Source organism: Loxodonta africana, chromosome 11 (genome assembly GCF_030014295.1).
Source record: "Loxodonta africana isolate mLoxAfr1 chromosome 11, mLoxAfr1.hap2, whole genome shotgun sequence".
NCBI classification, from domain to species: domain Eukaryota; kingdom Metazoa; phylum Chordata; class Mammalia; order Proboscidea; family Elephantidae; genus Loxodonta; species Loxodonta africana.
Window position 1 is genome coordinate 18,065,217 of NC_087352.1, and position 11,873 is coordinate 18,077,089.

An 11,873-nucleotide genomic window follows, 5' to 3' on the forward strand; every position below is an offset into this window, starting at 1 on the left:
TCAAATCGTTTCTGTGTCTATGCAGGATTCTAGTTTTAGTTGGTTTGCCTAAAAAACAATCCTAAGAGGAAGCATTAAGGGAAATCTGGTTGCTTATTGTTCAAAATTTAGCCTCAGGTTAAGATACTGGTTCTCTTGTGTCCGGCCTACGCCATATGTTGTTTGCTTTCGAATTTTTACAGCTTCTGCTCGCAAGAGGGTTAATTTTACCTCAGGACCCCAGACCTGTCTCAGAACATTATCGGATATAGTGCAGGATGATAAGCCCCTCATGGTGGAAGGCACTCAAAAGGCGACTGGGGAAGAGCTGCCTCCTCAAATAGAGTTGACCTTAGTGATGTGGATGGGGTAAAGCTTTCGGAACCTCATTTGCTGTCGTGGCACTACTCAAAATGAGAAGAAACAGCTGTAACATCCACTAACAATCGGATTATGGAATGCTCGAAGTATGAATCTAGGACAGACAGAATGCTGATTAGTAAAGAGGATGATGAGACTTGTGTCATGTACTTCAGACATGTTATTAGGAGAGACCAGTCCGTGGAGAAGGACATCATGCTTGGAAAAGTAGAGGCTCAGTGAAAAACAGGAAGACCACCACAAGACGGATTAACACACTGGCTGCAATGATGGGCTTAAGCATAGAAACGCTTGTGAGGATGGCACAGGACCGGACATTGTTTAGTTCTGTTATGCGTACAGTCTCTATGAGTCGGATTAAACTCCAGGGCACCTAACAATAACGAATCTTTGGCTGCGGGCCCAGAGAGGCCACAGAAGCGCTAAGGTCACACAGCTCGGGACGGGAAGGTTGGGGACTGGCAACGGCCCCTCAAGGACATTTGATTGCTTTGGCGCGGAACTCCTCAGCCACACCCTAGTGGAGCAACCCGGAGGGGGCAAACTTCCGGTGGGTGTGCCACTTTCGTGCGGGGCAGCCGATTCAGCTGTTGTAACGCGCACCGGAATTCCGTCATCTGTCACTCCCCGCCCTTTTCCGGAGGTGACGCACGACGGGGTTGCCGGAAGAAGTGGCGAAGTTACTTTTGAGGGGACCGAAACAGTGGCGGCGTTCAAGGGGATACAGAGAAGGAGGAAGCGGAGCAGAGAAAGCGGACAGAGTCAGGTGCACCCGAGGGGGGCGTGGGAGGAGTCCGGGGCTATGGCATCTCAGCCCTTCCCGCGCCGCTCCATTCAGCCCCCTTCTTTCGTTCTTCCCCCGCCCCTTCATAACTCGTACCGCCCCCCGGCTGTTTCCAGGGTAACGGAACCAGGAGACCCCGCGAGAGGCCGCCCCGAAGACCCCCACGCGCAGCCATGAGCCCCGCCCCCCGCTGGTGTTTGGAGAGGGGCGGGACCTGGAGCGAGGTGTGGGGGCGGAGCATGATGGGGCGAGGGGGAAAAGCCTGACGGGAGGGGAGGGGGCGGGGCTTGTAGAGAGAGGGGGTACGGATGGGGCGGGGCTTGGAGCACGATGTTGGGGGCGGCCGTGAGCGGTGGAGATGAGAACCGAACTTGGAAGGAAGGGGGTGAGGATCTGAAAGGAAAAGATGAGGACAGAACTAAAGTTTGCTCAGAAGAAGTGACGTGGAGTCTGAGTACCCAAGCCAGTAGTCGTGTGGTGGATTCTGCCTTATAGTGACCCTGTAGGACAGAGTAGAACTGCCCCATGGGATATCTAGTAGGGGCTGGTGGAGTCAAACTGCTGAACTTTGGGTTAGCAGCTGTAGCTCTTAACCACTGCACCACCAGGGTTCCTGAATAAGTAAAACCAAAAAGACCCCACCTGTTGCCTAAGAGTCTATTGTGAACCACAGCGACTGTGTAGGCCAAGAGTAGAATGGCCCCATAGAGTTTCCAAGGAGTACCTGGTGGATTCGAACTGCCGACCTTTTGGTTAGCAGCTGTAGGTCTTAACCATCAGGCCACCCGCATAAGAACAGGTGGGGTGGAATTTGATGGGAGGGAGGAGTGAATGCTTAGGATTGAAGGAGGAGGGTGGGACCTGGAAGTAGCAGGTAGGAGGGAAAAACCTTAGTAGGGTGTGCCTTGGAGCAGAAGGGGCCAGACCTGGGGACATGGGGAGGGGAGGAGCCTGGAGCAGAAAAAGGGCAGAGCCTTTTAGAATAGGATGGGAGGGTTTGAAGGTAGGAGCTCCTGGTGGCGTCTTTATGGAGTTGGGGAGGAGTCTGGGAGAGATGGAAGGAGGAGAGGGGACCTCATTAGCACATGTAACTAGCTCAGAGGAGACCCATCCTGACTCCTCAAGTCTCTTAAAATGTGTTGCCATCGAGTCGATTGTGACTCATAGTGGCCCTGTAGGAGAGTAGACCTTACCCATAGAGTTCCAAAGCAGACTGCCACATCTTTCTCCCGCAGAGCAGCTGGTGGGTTCAAACGAGCAACCTTTCAGTTAGTAGCTAAGTACATAACTACTGCGCCACCAGGACTCCTTTTGAGGCTCATAATCCCCCTGTATTGCAGGCTGCTCCGTGACCCCACCATGTCCACCCCCACCACCAGTTCCCTGGACAGCCCCCTGCCTGGTGAGTGTCCCGCACCCACACCCAGCCCACCCCCCCGCAACACACACACATCGGTCAGGAAGGAGGCACTCACTGTGCCTCCCTGTTGCCTCTCTCCCAGGAAATGGCCCCCCTCAGCCTGGAGCCCCCTCTTCTTCACCTGCTATAAAGGAGGAGGGCCCTGAGCCTTGGCCTGGGGGTCCAGACCCCGATGTCCCAGGCACAGATGGGGCAGGCTCTGCCTGCAGCGTGGGTGAGATGGGGCCCCAGGATGGGATGTGGAAGTAGGTGTGGGGGCTCAAGGTGGGATCTGGGAAGGTAGAAAGATTAGAACCAGGATGGGGAGATGGCAAGCCCCTGCCTCTTGTTGATTTTTTTCCTCTCTCGTTCCCCCTTGTCATCTCTTGCTTTGATTCATTCTTTGGGGTGCACTGACACATCTTTCTCTCTGGTCTCCATCTCCTTGGGTGTTCACATCTCCCTGCTCGGGCTTCCACCCTGGGACCTCTCTTAGGCCTGTCTCCCTGTGGCTCCTTCTCTCATGATCTTCATCTGACCGCCCTAGTCATCCCAGACCCAATGGAGGAGCCAGAGCGCAAGCGGAAGAAGGGCCCAGCTCCCAAGATGCTGGGCCATGAGCTGTGCCGCGTGTGCGGGGACAAGGCCTCTGGCTTCCACTACAACGTACTCAGCTGCGAGGGCTGCAAGGGCTTCTTCCGGCGCAGTGTGGTCCGTGGTGGGGCTGGGCGCTATGCCTGCCGGGGCGGTGGAACGTGTCAGATGGACGCCTTTATGCGGCGCAAGTGCCAGCAGTGCCGACTACGGAAGTGCAAAGAGGCGGGGATGAGGGAGCAGTGTAAGTGTGGGCAGTGGGATGCGGGGCCGTGCCAGCCCGGCGCCCGCTCTCCTTAGAGCCTCTGCTGAGGTCCGTGTGCCCACACAGGTGTCCTCTCCGAAGAACAGATTCGGAAGAAGAAGATACAGAAGCAACAGCAGCAGCAGTCACCCGTGGGGTCAGGAGGTGGCAGCAGCTTATCCTCTGGGCCTGGGGCCTCCCCTGGGGAGCCTGAAGGGGGCAGCCAGGGCTCTGGGGAAGGAGAGGGCGTCCAACTAACGGCGGCTCAGGAACTTATGATCCAGCAGTTGGTGGCGGCCCAGCTGCAGTGCAACAAGCGCTCCTTCTCTGACCAGCCCAAAGTCACGGTATGGGCCCTCGTGCAGCCTCGAGGAGGGCCAGGCACACCAGGGTCGAGCCGGCAGGGCTGTGGCCTAAAGCAAGGGAGGGCAGGAGCTCTAGAGGATGAGGCTTGGCCTCCAGGTGCCCCCGTGGCCCTGGTTCCAGGGAAGAGTCTTGTGTGACTCTGGCCACCTGTGTCCTCAGCCCTGGCCTCTGGGTGCAGACCCTCAGTCCCGTGATGCCCGTCAGCAGCGCTTCGCCCACTTCACAGAGCTGGCCATCATCTCCGTGCAGGAGATTGTGGACTTCGCCAAGCAGGTACCCGGCTTCCTACAGCTGGGCCGAGAAGACCAGATCGCTCTCCTCAAGGCATCCACCATCGAGGTAATGGCTGGCCCGCCCATCCCCAGGCAGGCGCTGCCCTCCTGCCTCCGAGGGACCCTGGAGAGGAGCCCTAGGGTAGATGCTGGGTAGCGGCAAGCAGGACTTACCAGTCCCTGCTCTCTTGGAGGAGACATTCCATGGAGGAAGATGTTGTTCTTGTTCTTAGCTGCCATTGAGTCGGTTCTGACTCGTGACTCCACGTGTGCAGAGTAGAACTGCTTCATAGGGTTTTCAAGGCTGTGACCTTTTGGAAGCAGATTGTGAGGCCTGTCTTCGAGGCGCCTCTGGGTGGGTTCAAATCACCAACCTTTTAGTTAGTAGTCGAGTGCTTAACTGTTAATGCCACCCAAGGACTCGTTACAGAGGAAGGTAGTGGATATCAGATGCATTCACAGGACCATCAGAGTTTTGCTGATCCCAGGACAGAAAGGAACAAGGGGTTGAGTTTGAGGACTGGGCTAGAGGGGCCTGCTTTAGGAAGAGTGTGCCAAAAAGGCTTTCTCCAGGATAACAAATAAGTATTGATTGTCTGCTGTATAGGAGCCTTGGTGGCACAACAGTTAAGTGCTTGGCTGCTAACCAAAAGGTTGGCTTTGGAACTCACCCAGTGGCTCTTCAAGAGAAAGACCTGGCGATCTGCTTCCGTAAAAGATTACAGCCTAGAAAACCCTATGGGGCGGTTTTACTGTGTCACATGGGGTTGTTACAAGTCGGAATCAACTCCAGGGCACCTAAGAACAACAATAGCCTACTGTGTGCCAGGCTCTGTCCTAGGTATTGGGGATAGAGCAATGAACCAGACAGACAAAGATAGACGAACACTTCTGCTACCTTCCTGGTACAGATCTGGGAAAAGCATGAGCTACGTGGAGGATGCAGTGCGTGCTGAAGCCTGGGGGAGGGAAGGAGCCTGGAGAGCTCCACGTGTGGACCAGCGGTGATGTAGCTGAGAGCAGGGGTCAGGGTTGAGCAGTGATCCTGATGAGACCAGCCCCTGACTTGGGCCGAAAGGGGAGGCCTAAAGGGTTACACAGGGCCCCCTCGTGCCCCCAGCCTCCCCCTGGTCCCCACCACCCTCAGATCATGCTGCTGGAGACGGCCAGGCGCTACAACCATGAGACGGAGTGCATCACCTTTCTGAAGGACTTCACCTACAGCAAGGACGACTTCCACCGTGCGGGTAGGCCAAGCGCAGCATCATAGTTACCTAGAGCTGCTGTGACAGAAAAACACCACGGCAGGGTGGGGAGGTGTGGGGGTAGCGAGGCCTTTCAGGAAGACATTTATTGTCTCAGAGATGGGAGGTCCTGGTGGCACAAAGGTTAACTGCTCAGCTGCTACCATAAAGCTTAGTGGTTCAAGCTCACCCAGGGTCTCTCCGGGGAAAAGACCTGGTAACCTGCTCCTGTAAAGATTAACCCAAAACCAAATCAAACCAGATGCTATCAAGTCGATTCTGACTCATGGTGACTCTAGGACAGAGTCGAAGTGCCCCATGGGGTTTCCAAAGCTCTAATCTTTATGGAAATAAACTGTCACATCTTTCTCCTGCGGAGCAGGCTGGTGGGTTTGAACCGCCGACCTTTCAGTTAGTAGCCAAGCACTTAACCACTGCTCCACCAGGGCTCCTCTGTAAAGATGACAGCCTAGTAAACCCTAGGGGGCAGTTCTACTGGGGGCAGCTCTGCTCTGTCACATGAGATCAGTACGAGTGAAAAATGATTCAGCAGCACTCAACAACAACAAAGTCTAAAGCAGGATGTTGTCCATGTTGGTTACTTCTGGGCGCCTCTCCTCTAGTTTCCAGTGGCTACTGCAATCCTTGCCATTCCTTTGCTTGTAGACGGGTCCTAACAGGTGTCTCTCTTGACCTTGTATGTGCCTGTTCTGATTTTTATACCACCACTGCGAAGGGATTAGTTTTAGGGCCCACCCTACTCTGATGTGACATCATTACCATAACAAAAAAACCCTTATCTCCAAACAGGGTTCTATTGATAGGTACAGGGATTAGGACGTCCTTATAACTTTTTAGGGAATACAGTCCATCCATGACGGGCAGGCTTGGGAGCCACCTGGTACCCTTCTCGGCCCCTGCTGGCTGGCATACCTCGGGCTGTCACACTTCTGGCTGATCCTGCATTTCATTATGTCCAAAGTGGTGGTGAGGGGTGAGCCCGCCTCATAACAAGCCTTCAGCGAGACAAGAGGTGCTCTGTACGGTGGGACACAACGGAGGATGCCACAGAGTTTGTCGGCTGTCATGGGGGGCATCTTGGTGGGAATTAGGCAAAGGCACTGGCCTCCACCCTGATCTCTCAGCCAAGGGAGAGCAGGCTGGATTGTGTGCAGAACACTGTGCAGTGTACAACGTACAGCCTGTGCAGCTGGAGGGAGCAACCCTGGTCCCTGCTCTCCAAGAGCATTTACCTGGGGGATGTGGGCAGGCAGGTGGGCTTCCTGGAGGAAGTGCAGTTGAGCTGAGGCCTGAGGGGTAAGAAGCACCACCTAAGGGACAGGGGTGGGGATAGCATTGAGGCCAGGTTGCAGCGTGCATAAAGGCCCAGCTCCCTCATCTTCTTCTTCTAGCCTCCGGCCTCTCCATCACCCAAGACAGTCCCAGGAACCCTTTGAGTGTGAGTTTAGCAGGGCAGCACAGGGAGGGGCGAGTGTTTCTGGCAAGGGCATCAGCATGTGCAAAGGCCCTGAGGCAGGGAAGAGCTGCCAGGTTTGAGGAACTATAGAAGGCCAAGGCAGCCAAAACACAGAGATGGGGCTGCAGAGGGGGCAGGGCATCCAGTCACTTCATACCCCCTGTCTGCCACCACCCCAGGCCAGACTTCCTGGAACATTGCAGGGTACCTCAGCATGGGGCTCCCTGCCTCCACTGCTGCCTGATCCAGTCTGTTCTCTCACATGGCCGCCAGAGGACACCTCATGCCCCTCCTCTGCGTAGAACCCTTCACTGCTCTCAAGCAGAGAAAAGCGAAAGCCACTCACCGCAGCCCTCACAGCCCCACAGGATCAGCCTCACCTCCCACCCTCTCCCTGTTGCTCCCTCAGCTCCAGCCACACAAGCCTCTTGCCCTGATTTGAATGCACTAAGTGTGCTCCTGCCTAAGGGCCTTTGCATTTGCTGTTCCCTCTGCATGGAACCAAGCTGACCAACTTGTTCTGGTTTTAACACTGAAAGTCCTGTGGGCCAGAAAACCCCAGTCTCAGGCAAACCAGGCACTTGGTCACCCTGCCTGGCACAGTCACATGCCCTTGTTACTTCTTCTCTTAGGGTGACTGCTGAAATGACACCTTCAGGTCAAGTGTCATCGAGGATGACACAGAGCGTCTCTGTGGTCACACAGGGCATCTTAGGAAAAGGCACTAGCCCCTACCCTGATCTTGGCCAAGGGAGAGCAGACTGAATCTCAGTGCATTGTGCAGTGCACAACCTACACAGCTGGATGGGGCAGCCCTAGCCAGCCCTTCTTCAGCTCATTGCTCAAATGACACATTTGAGTCACATGTTCCCCTACAGTGAGACCTTCCCTGACCACCTTGTCTAAAACATAATTGTGACCCTCAACAATCCTGAATACTCTTCCCTCCCTGCCTCATTTTCTTCCATAGAACTTATCACCGTCTGACAAGCTAGATATTTTACTTCCAGGTATTTCTAGTGTTTGTCCCTTCAACCTTCAAATGTAAGTTCCACAAGGGCGGTGACTTTGTCCTGGCAACGGCTCTGTCTCAGGGCCTGGTGTATAGTGGTGGTGTTAGCGGCCATCAAGTTGGCGGCACCTCATGGTGACCCCACCCACTGCACAATCTTGCTCCACTTCCACCGTCATTGGCATGCTGGAGTCCATTGTTGTGGCCACTGTGTGTTTTGAGTGTCTAGGAACCTAGGGGGCTCATCTTCCAGCACGCTGTCAGACAGTATTATGTTGTGATCCATAGGGTGTGTGTTGGCTCATTTTCAGAAGTAGATCACCAGGCCTTTCTTCCTAGTCTGTCTTAGTCTGGAAGCTCCGCTGAAACTTGTCCACCATGGGTGGCCCTGCTGCTATTTGAAATACCGGTGACGTAGCTTCCAGCATCATTGATACATGCAAGCCACCACAGTGGGACAAACTGACAGATGGGTGGTGATGGTGCACAGCAGGTGCTTACTAAAGTGGAGTGAACGCACGAGGCAGTCTCGGGACTGAGTATGGCCTTTACCCGGAGAGCAGGGGGACCACCGCAGGGGTAACGTGACCTGACCTAGGATTAAAAAGACTTTCCTCTGGCACAAGGACAGCTGTAGGGCAGCCAGGGAGGAGTAGCTGCGTTTGTGCAGCGAGAGTGAGTTAGAGACACTGAGTAAATGCTCTCTCTCCTGATGCATGCCATCATCTAGGGAAGAGGTATTACATCTGCTAGGAGCCCTGGTGGTGCAGTGGTTAAGTGCTCAGCTGCTAACTGAAAGGTTGGCGGTTCAAGCCCACCAGTGGCTCCGTGGGAGAAAGACCTGGTGATCTGCTTCCATAAAGATTAAACCAAAAAAGAAAAAAAAAAACCCATTGCTGTTGAGTCCATTCTAACTCACCGCGACCCTGTAAGACAGAGTAGAACTGCCCCATAGAGTTTCCAAGGCTGTAATCTTTACAGAAGCAGACTGCCACCTTTCTTCTGTGGCGCGGCTGGTGGGTTCTAACTGCTGATCTCTCAGTTAGCAGCAGAGCGCTTAATCACTGTGCCACCAGGGTTCCTTTCATAAAGATTATTCACAGTGACCCCATGTGACAAAATAGAACTGCTCCATAGGGTTTCTTAGGCCATAAAGATTACAGCCTAGGAGCCCTATGGGGCAGTTCTGCTCTGTCACATGGGGTTGCTATGAATCAGAATTGACTCATAGCACCCAGCGACAACAACATGTCAGGCAGTTGTATAGGCACGGGGACACAGAAGGGAACAAAAATGACAAAGACCTTGTAATCACCACCATTGGTGGTGGGCAGGTCAGGGCCCTGGGCACAGGGGCCAGTTTCAGGCCAGGGAAATTTGGGAAGCAGGCAGTCTTCCCACGCCCTTCCTCCTCTGGCCCCTGCCCTGCTACAGGCCTGCAGGTAGAGTTCATCAACCCCATCTTCGAGTTCTCACGGGCCATGCGGCGGCTGGGCCTGGACGATGCTGAGTATGCCCTCCTCATCGCCATCAACATCTTCTCGGCTGACCGGCCCAACGTGCAGGAGCCCAGCCGTGTGGAGGCACTGCAGCAGCCCTACGTGGACGCGCTGCTCTCCTACACGCGCATCAAGAGACCACAGGTACGGGCTACCCAGAGCAGAGACCCAGCCCCGAGGCCCTGGCGAGGGACCAGGCTCATGTGGGTCAGTCCTCAGGGAGTCCTCAGGGTCTGTGCCTGGGGCTGGAGTCCTACGTCCTCGTCAAAGCCCAGACTCCGTCTGCCCCACAGCAGCTCCCTGAGCTCCGGTCGCTGTTCCCTCGCAAGGTCTGTCCTCAGACCCCTGTCCTCCCACTGAGGAGCCAGGCCTGGTCCAGGTCTGGTGGTGGAGGGTGGGTAGGCCGGGTGCGGTGGGGTAGCCTTCAAGTCCATGCTCTGCCTAAGCTGGCTGTCTGAGGGAGGCCAGCAGTGCCCCTCATCAGTGCCACCCGCCCGCAGGACCAGCTGCGCTTCCCTCGCATGCTGATGAAGCTGGTGAGCCTGCGCACGCTGAGCTCCGTGCACTCGGAGCAGGTCTTTGCCCTTCGGCTCCAGGACAAGAAGCTGCCGCCCCTGCTGTCGGAGATCTGGGACGTGCACGAGTGAGGGGCCCGCCCCACGGCCGTCAGCAGATGGACACTGCTGCCCCTTCCTCCTTCTGAGCTGGAAGGGGGCCTGCCGGGCCTGAGGGCCTGCCTTGTGGCTCTGCCAGGCCTCAGCCTTTGGGGTGACCCGGGTCAGCGTCCAGGCAGGCTCCCTTCCTGCCCAGCAAGTCTTCCTGGGAGGGCAGAGGGGTCATAGTTCCCAACCTCTGACCTCTCCCAGTGCTCCCGGTTGCCTTCCCCACCCAGCTTACACCTCCAGCCCACCGCGCAGTGCACCTTGAACAGAGGGAGGGGAGGGACCACATCTCTCCCAACAGCCCGAGAGACCAGAGGGTCCCCCCGCCTTTCTCTACTCCTTTTATTTAATAAAATTAAAAAAAAAACAAAATAGGAATACAAACCTGCTCTGAGCTGGAGTGTGGTCAAGAGGTGGAGAAGGGGTGGGCTGCCAGGGTCTCCATTCACGCCAGCCCCTGGACCAGCTCCAGCGGAGTTCTCATCGACCAGGCTGCTGGGGCCAGACTCAGATAAGCACAGCACAGGTCTTGTGTGCCAGGCCCCAGGGACTCCAGAGGAGAGGCCTGCCGGCCTGGGGCCACCTTCCTGTACAAGATGAATCAGAACCTTGCGAAGGACAAATGGGGCATAAGTGGATGAGGGGGACAGGACTTTTTGCTCAGTATTTGCCGAGGTCCTTGCAACTGAGAACGGCAACCTGTGGGCGTGGAGTCCCTGAGAGGTGCAAACAGGCTGCTTACTGAAAATTTGGTGGTTGGAGTCCACCCAGAGGCGCCTCAGAAGGTCAGGCAATCAGCTTCTGAAAAATCAGCTGCTGAAAACCTTGCGGCACACAGTTCTACCCTGACACACATGGGGCTGCCGGGAGTCAGAGTTGACCCCAGCACATTTGGTTTGCTGGGGACCAGGCTTCCATTCAACAAACATTTATTGTTTACTACAGTAAAATCTGTGTAAGGCAGAAACCTTTCAGAAAAAGAAAACTTGAATAATAGCAATAGAAAAGTGGTAAGACTGCATTCTGCTAAAGGTGGAAAACTTGCCAGACCCAGGAGAGGCAGGCCCGTCAAGTTCTGGCTCTCACAGATTTCACTGTACATGCCAAACGCAGTTGAAGGTGCTGAAAAAAATCAACGGACACTGAAGTTGCAACCAGTCAGGGGTGGCAGCGGGCAGATGGTTGGGACAGAATATTTGGGAATAGGAGCTTTAATAGCAGCGGCCCGTGGTAGTGTGGGGGTCCAAAGGAGGTGGCCAGGCGAGGCTTCACAGGGACCTAAAAGATGAGGTGGCTGGAGTCCAAGTTGAGGGAATCCATGGGCACAGACTGGAAAGTAAGAAACCTGATGATTTAGTTTAGAACAAGGGCAGGCCATTGAGTTCCCACAATTCCTCCTTCTGAGCCAGGCCCTCAGGGGACACCGAGGTGAGCTGGACTGGCAGTACCGGTCCAGGGTGAATAGCGGCCTGTTTTCAGGGATGGGCTGGGTACCGAAAAGGTATGTTTATTTCGGAAGAGTATGGTTATATGCGATCGCCCTAGCCTGGCAGTCTCCCCGCCCTGCGCTGGGTCTAGTTTACAGAGGGGAAACTTTGAGGCCGTGAGACGGGCGAAGTAGCTAGGCCACGACCCGAGCGCGTATCGCCAGGATCTACAGGGAGAGTGAATAAAGACCCGAGCGAGCTGGACTGACCAAGACTCAGCGCTCTGGCATGAAGCCGGAGGATGCGCGCGCAGCACTCAAGGATGGGACGAGGAGGGGGAGGGCGGGGAAGAGTCCGGCGCCAGCCAGGGTCGCTGCGCGCGCAGGCAGTGCCAAGCGCGAACTCGCGGCGGGGCGTGGCCTACTCACCAGCAACACGGAGGGGCGTGGCCTTGGCCGCACCAGCCATGAGGAGGCGGGGTTTGGCGGGGACCTGTTTGTAGGGGGCGAGGCCACAACCCAAGTTGGGTGAAG

General features: G+C 55.6%; 1 protein-coding gene across 7 annotated transcripts; it reads left to right on the forward strand.

Moving 5' to 3' along the window:
• The first annotated feature begins 992 nt into the window (after window positions 1–992).
• NR1H2 (nuclear receptor subfamily 1 group H member 2) lies at window positions 993–11,584 on the forward strand. Of its 7 annotated transcripts, none has more exons than XM_064294066.1 (10): window positions 993–1,126; window positions 1,261–1,368; window positions 2,485–2,546; window positions 2,647–2,778; window positions 3,040–3,381; window positions 3,469–3,728; window positions 3,907–4,086; window positions 5,140–5,266; window positions 9,187–9,395; window positions 9,752–11,581. In XM_064294066.1, the coding sequence occupies exons 3-10, from the start codon at window positions 2,504–2,506 to the stop codon at window positions 9,896–9,898; spliced, it is 1,440 nt and encodes a 479-aa protein (XP_064150136.1). In that variant the 5' UTR covers window positions 993–1,126; window positions 1,261–1,368; window positions 2,485–2,503; the 3' UTR covers window positions 9,899–11,581. The 7 variants fall into 7 exon arrangements, with proteins under 7 accessions (XP_064150136.1, XP_064150138.1, XP_064150139.1 ...); XM_064294068.1 differs by having other exon boundaries at window positions 5,167–5,266; window positions 9,752–11,577; XM_064294069.1 differs by having other exon boundaries at window positions 3,091–3,381; window positions 9,752–11,577.
• The last annotated feature ends 289 nt before the right edge of the window (window positions 11,585–11,873 follow it).

Coding starts and splice junctions, on each gene's coding strand:
- NR1H2 (XM_064294066.1), top strand. CDS start 2,504: ATGTCCACCCCCACCACCAGTTCCCTGGACAGCCCCCTGCCTG. Junction 2,547..2,646: donor CCTGGACAGCCCCCTGCCTG/GTGAGTGTCCCG, acceptor CCTCTCTCCCAG/GAAATGGCCCCCCTCAGCCT. Junction 2,779..3,039: donor AGGCTCTGCCTGCAGCGTGG/GTGAGATGGGGC, acceptor GACCTCTCTTAG/GCCTGTCTCCCTGTGGCTCC.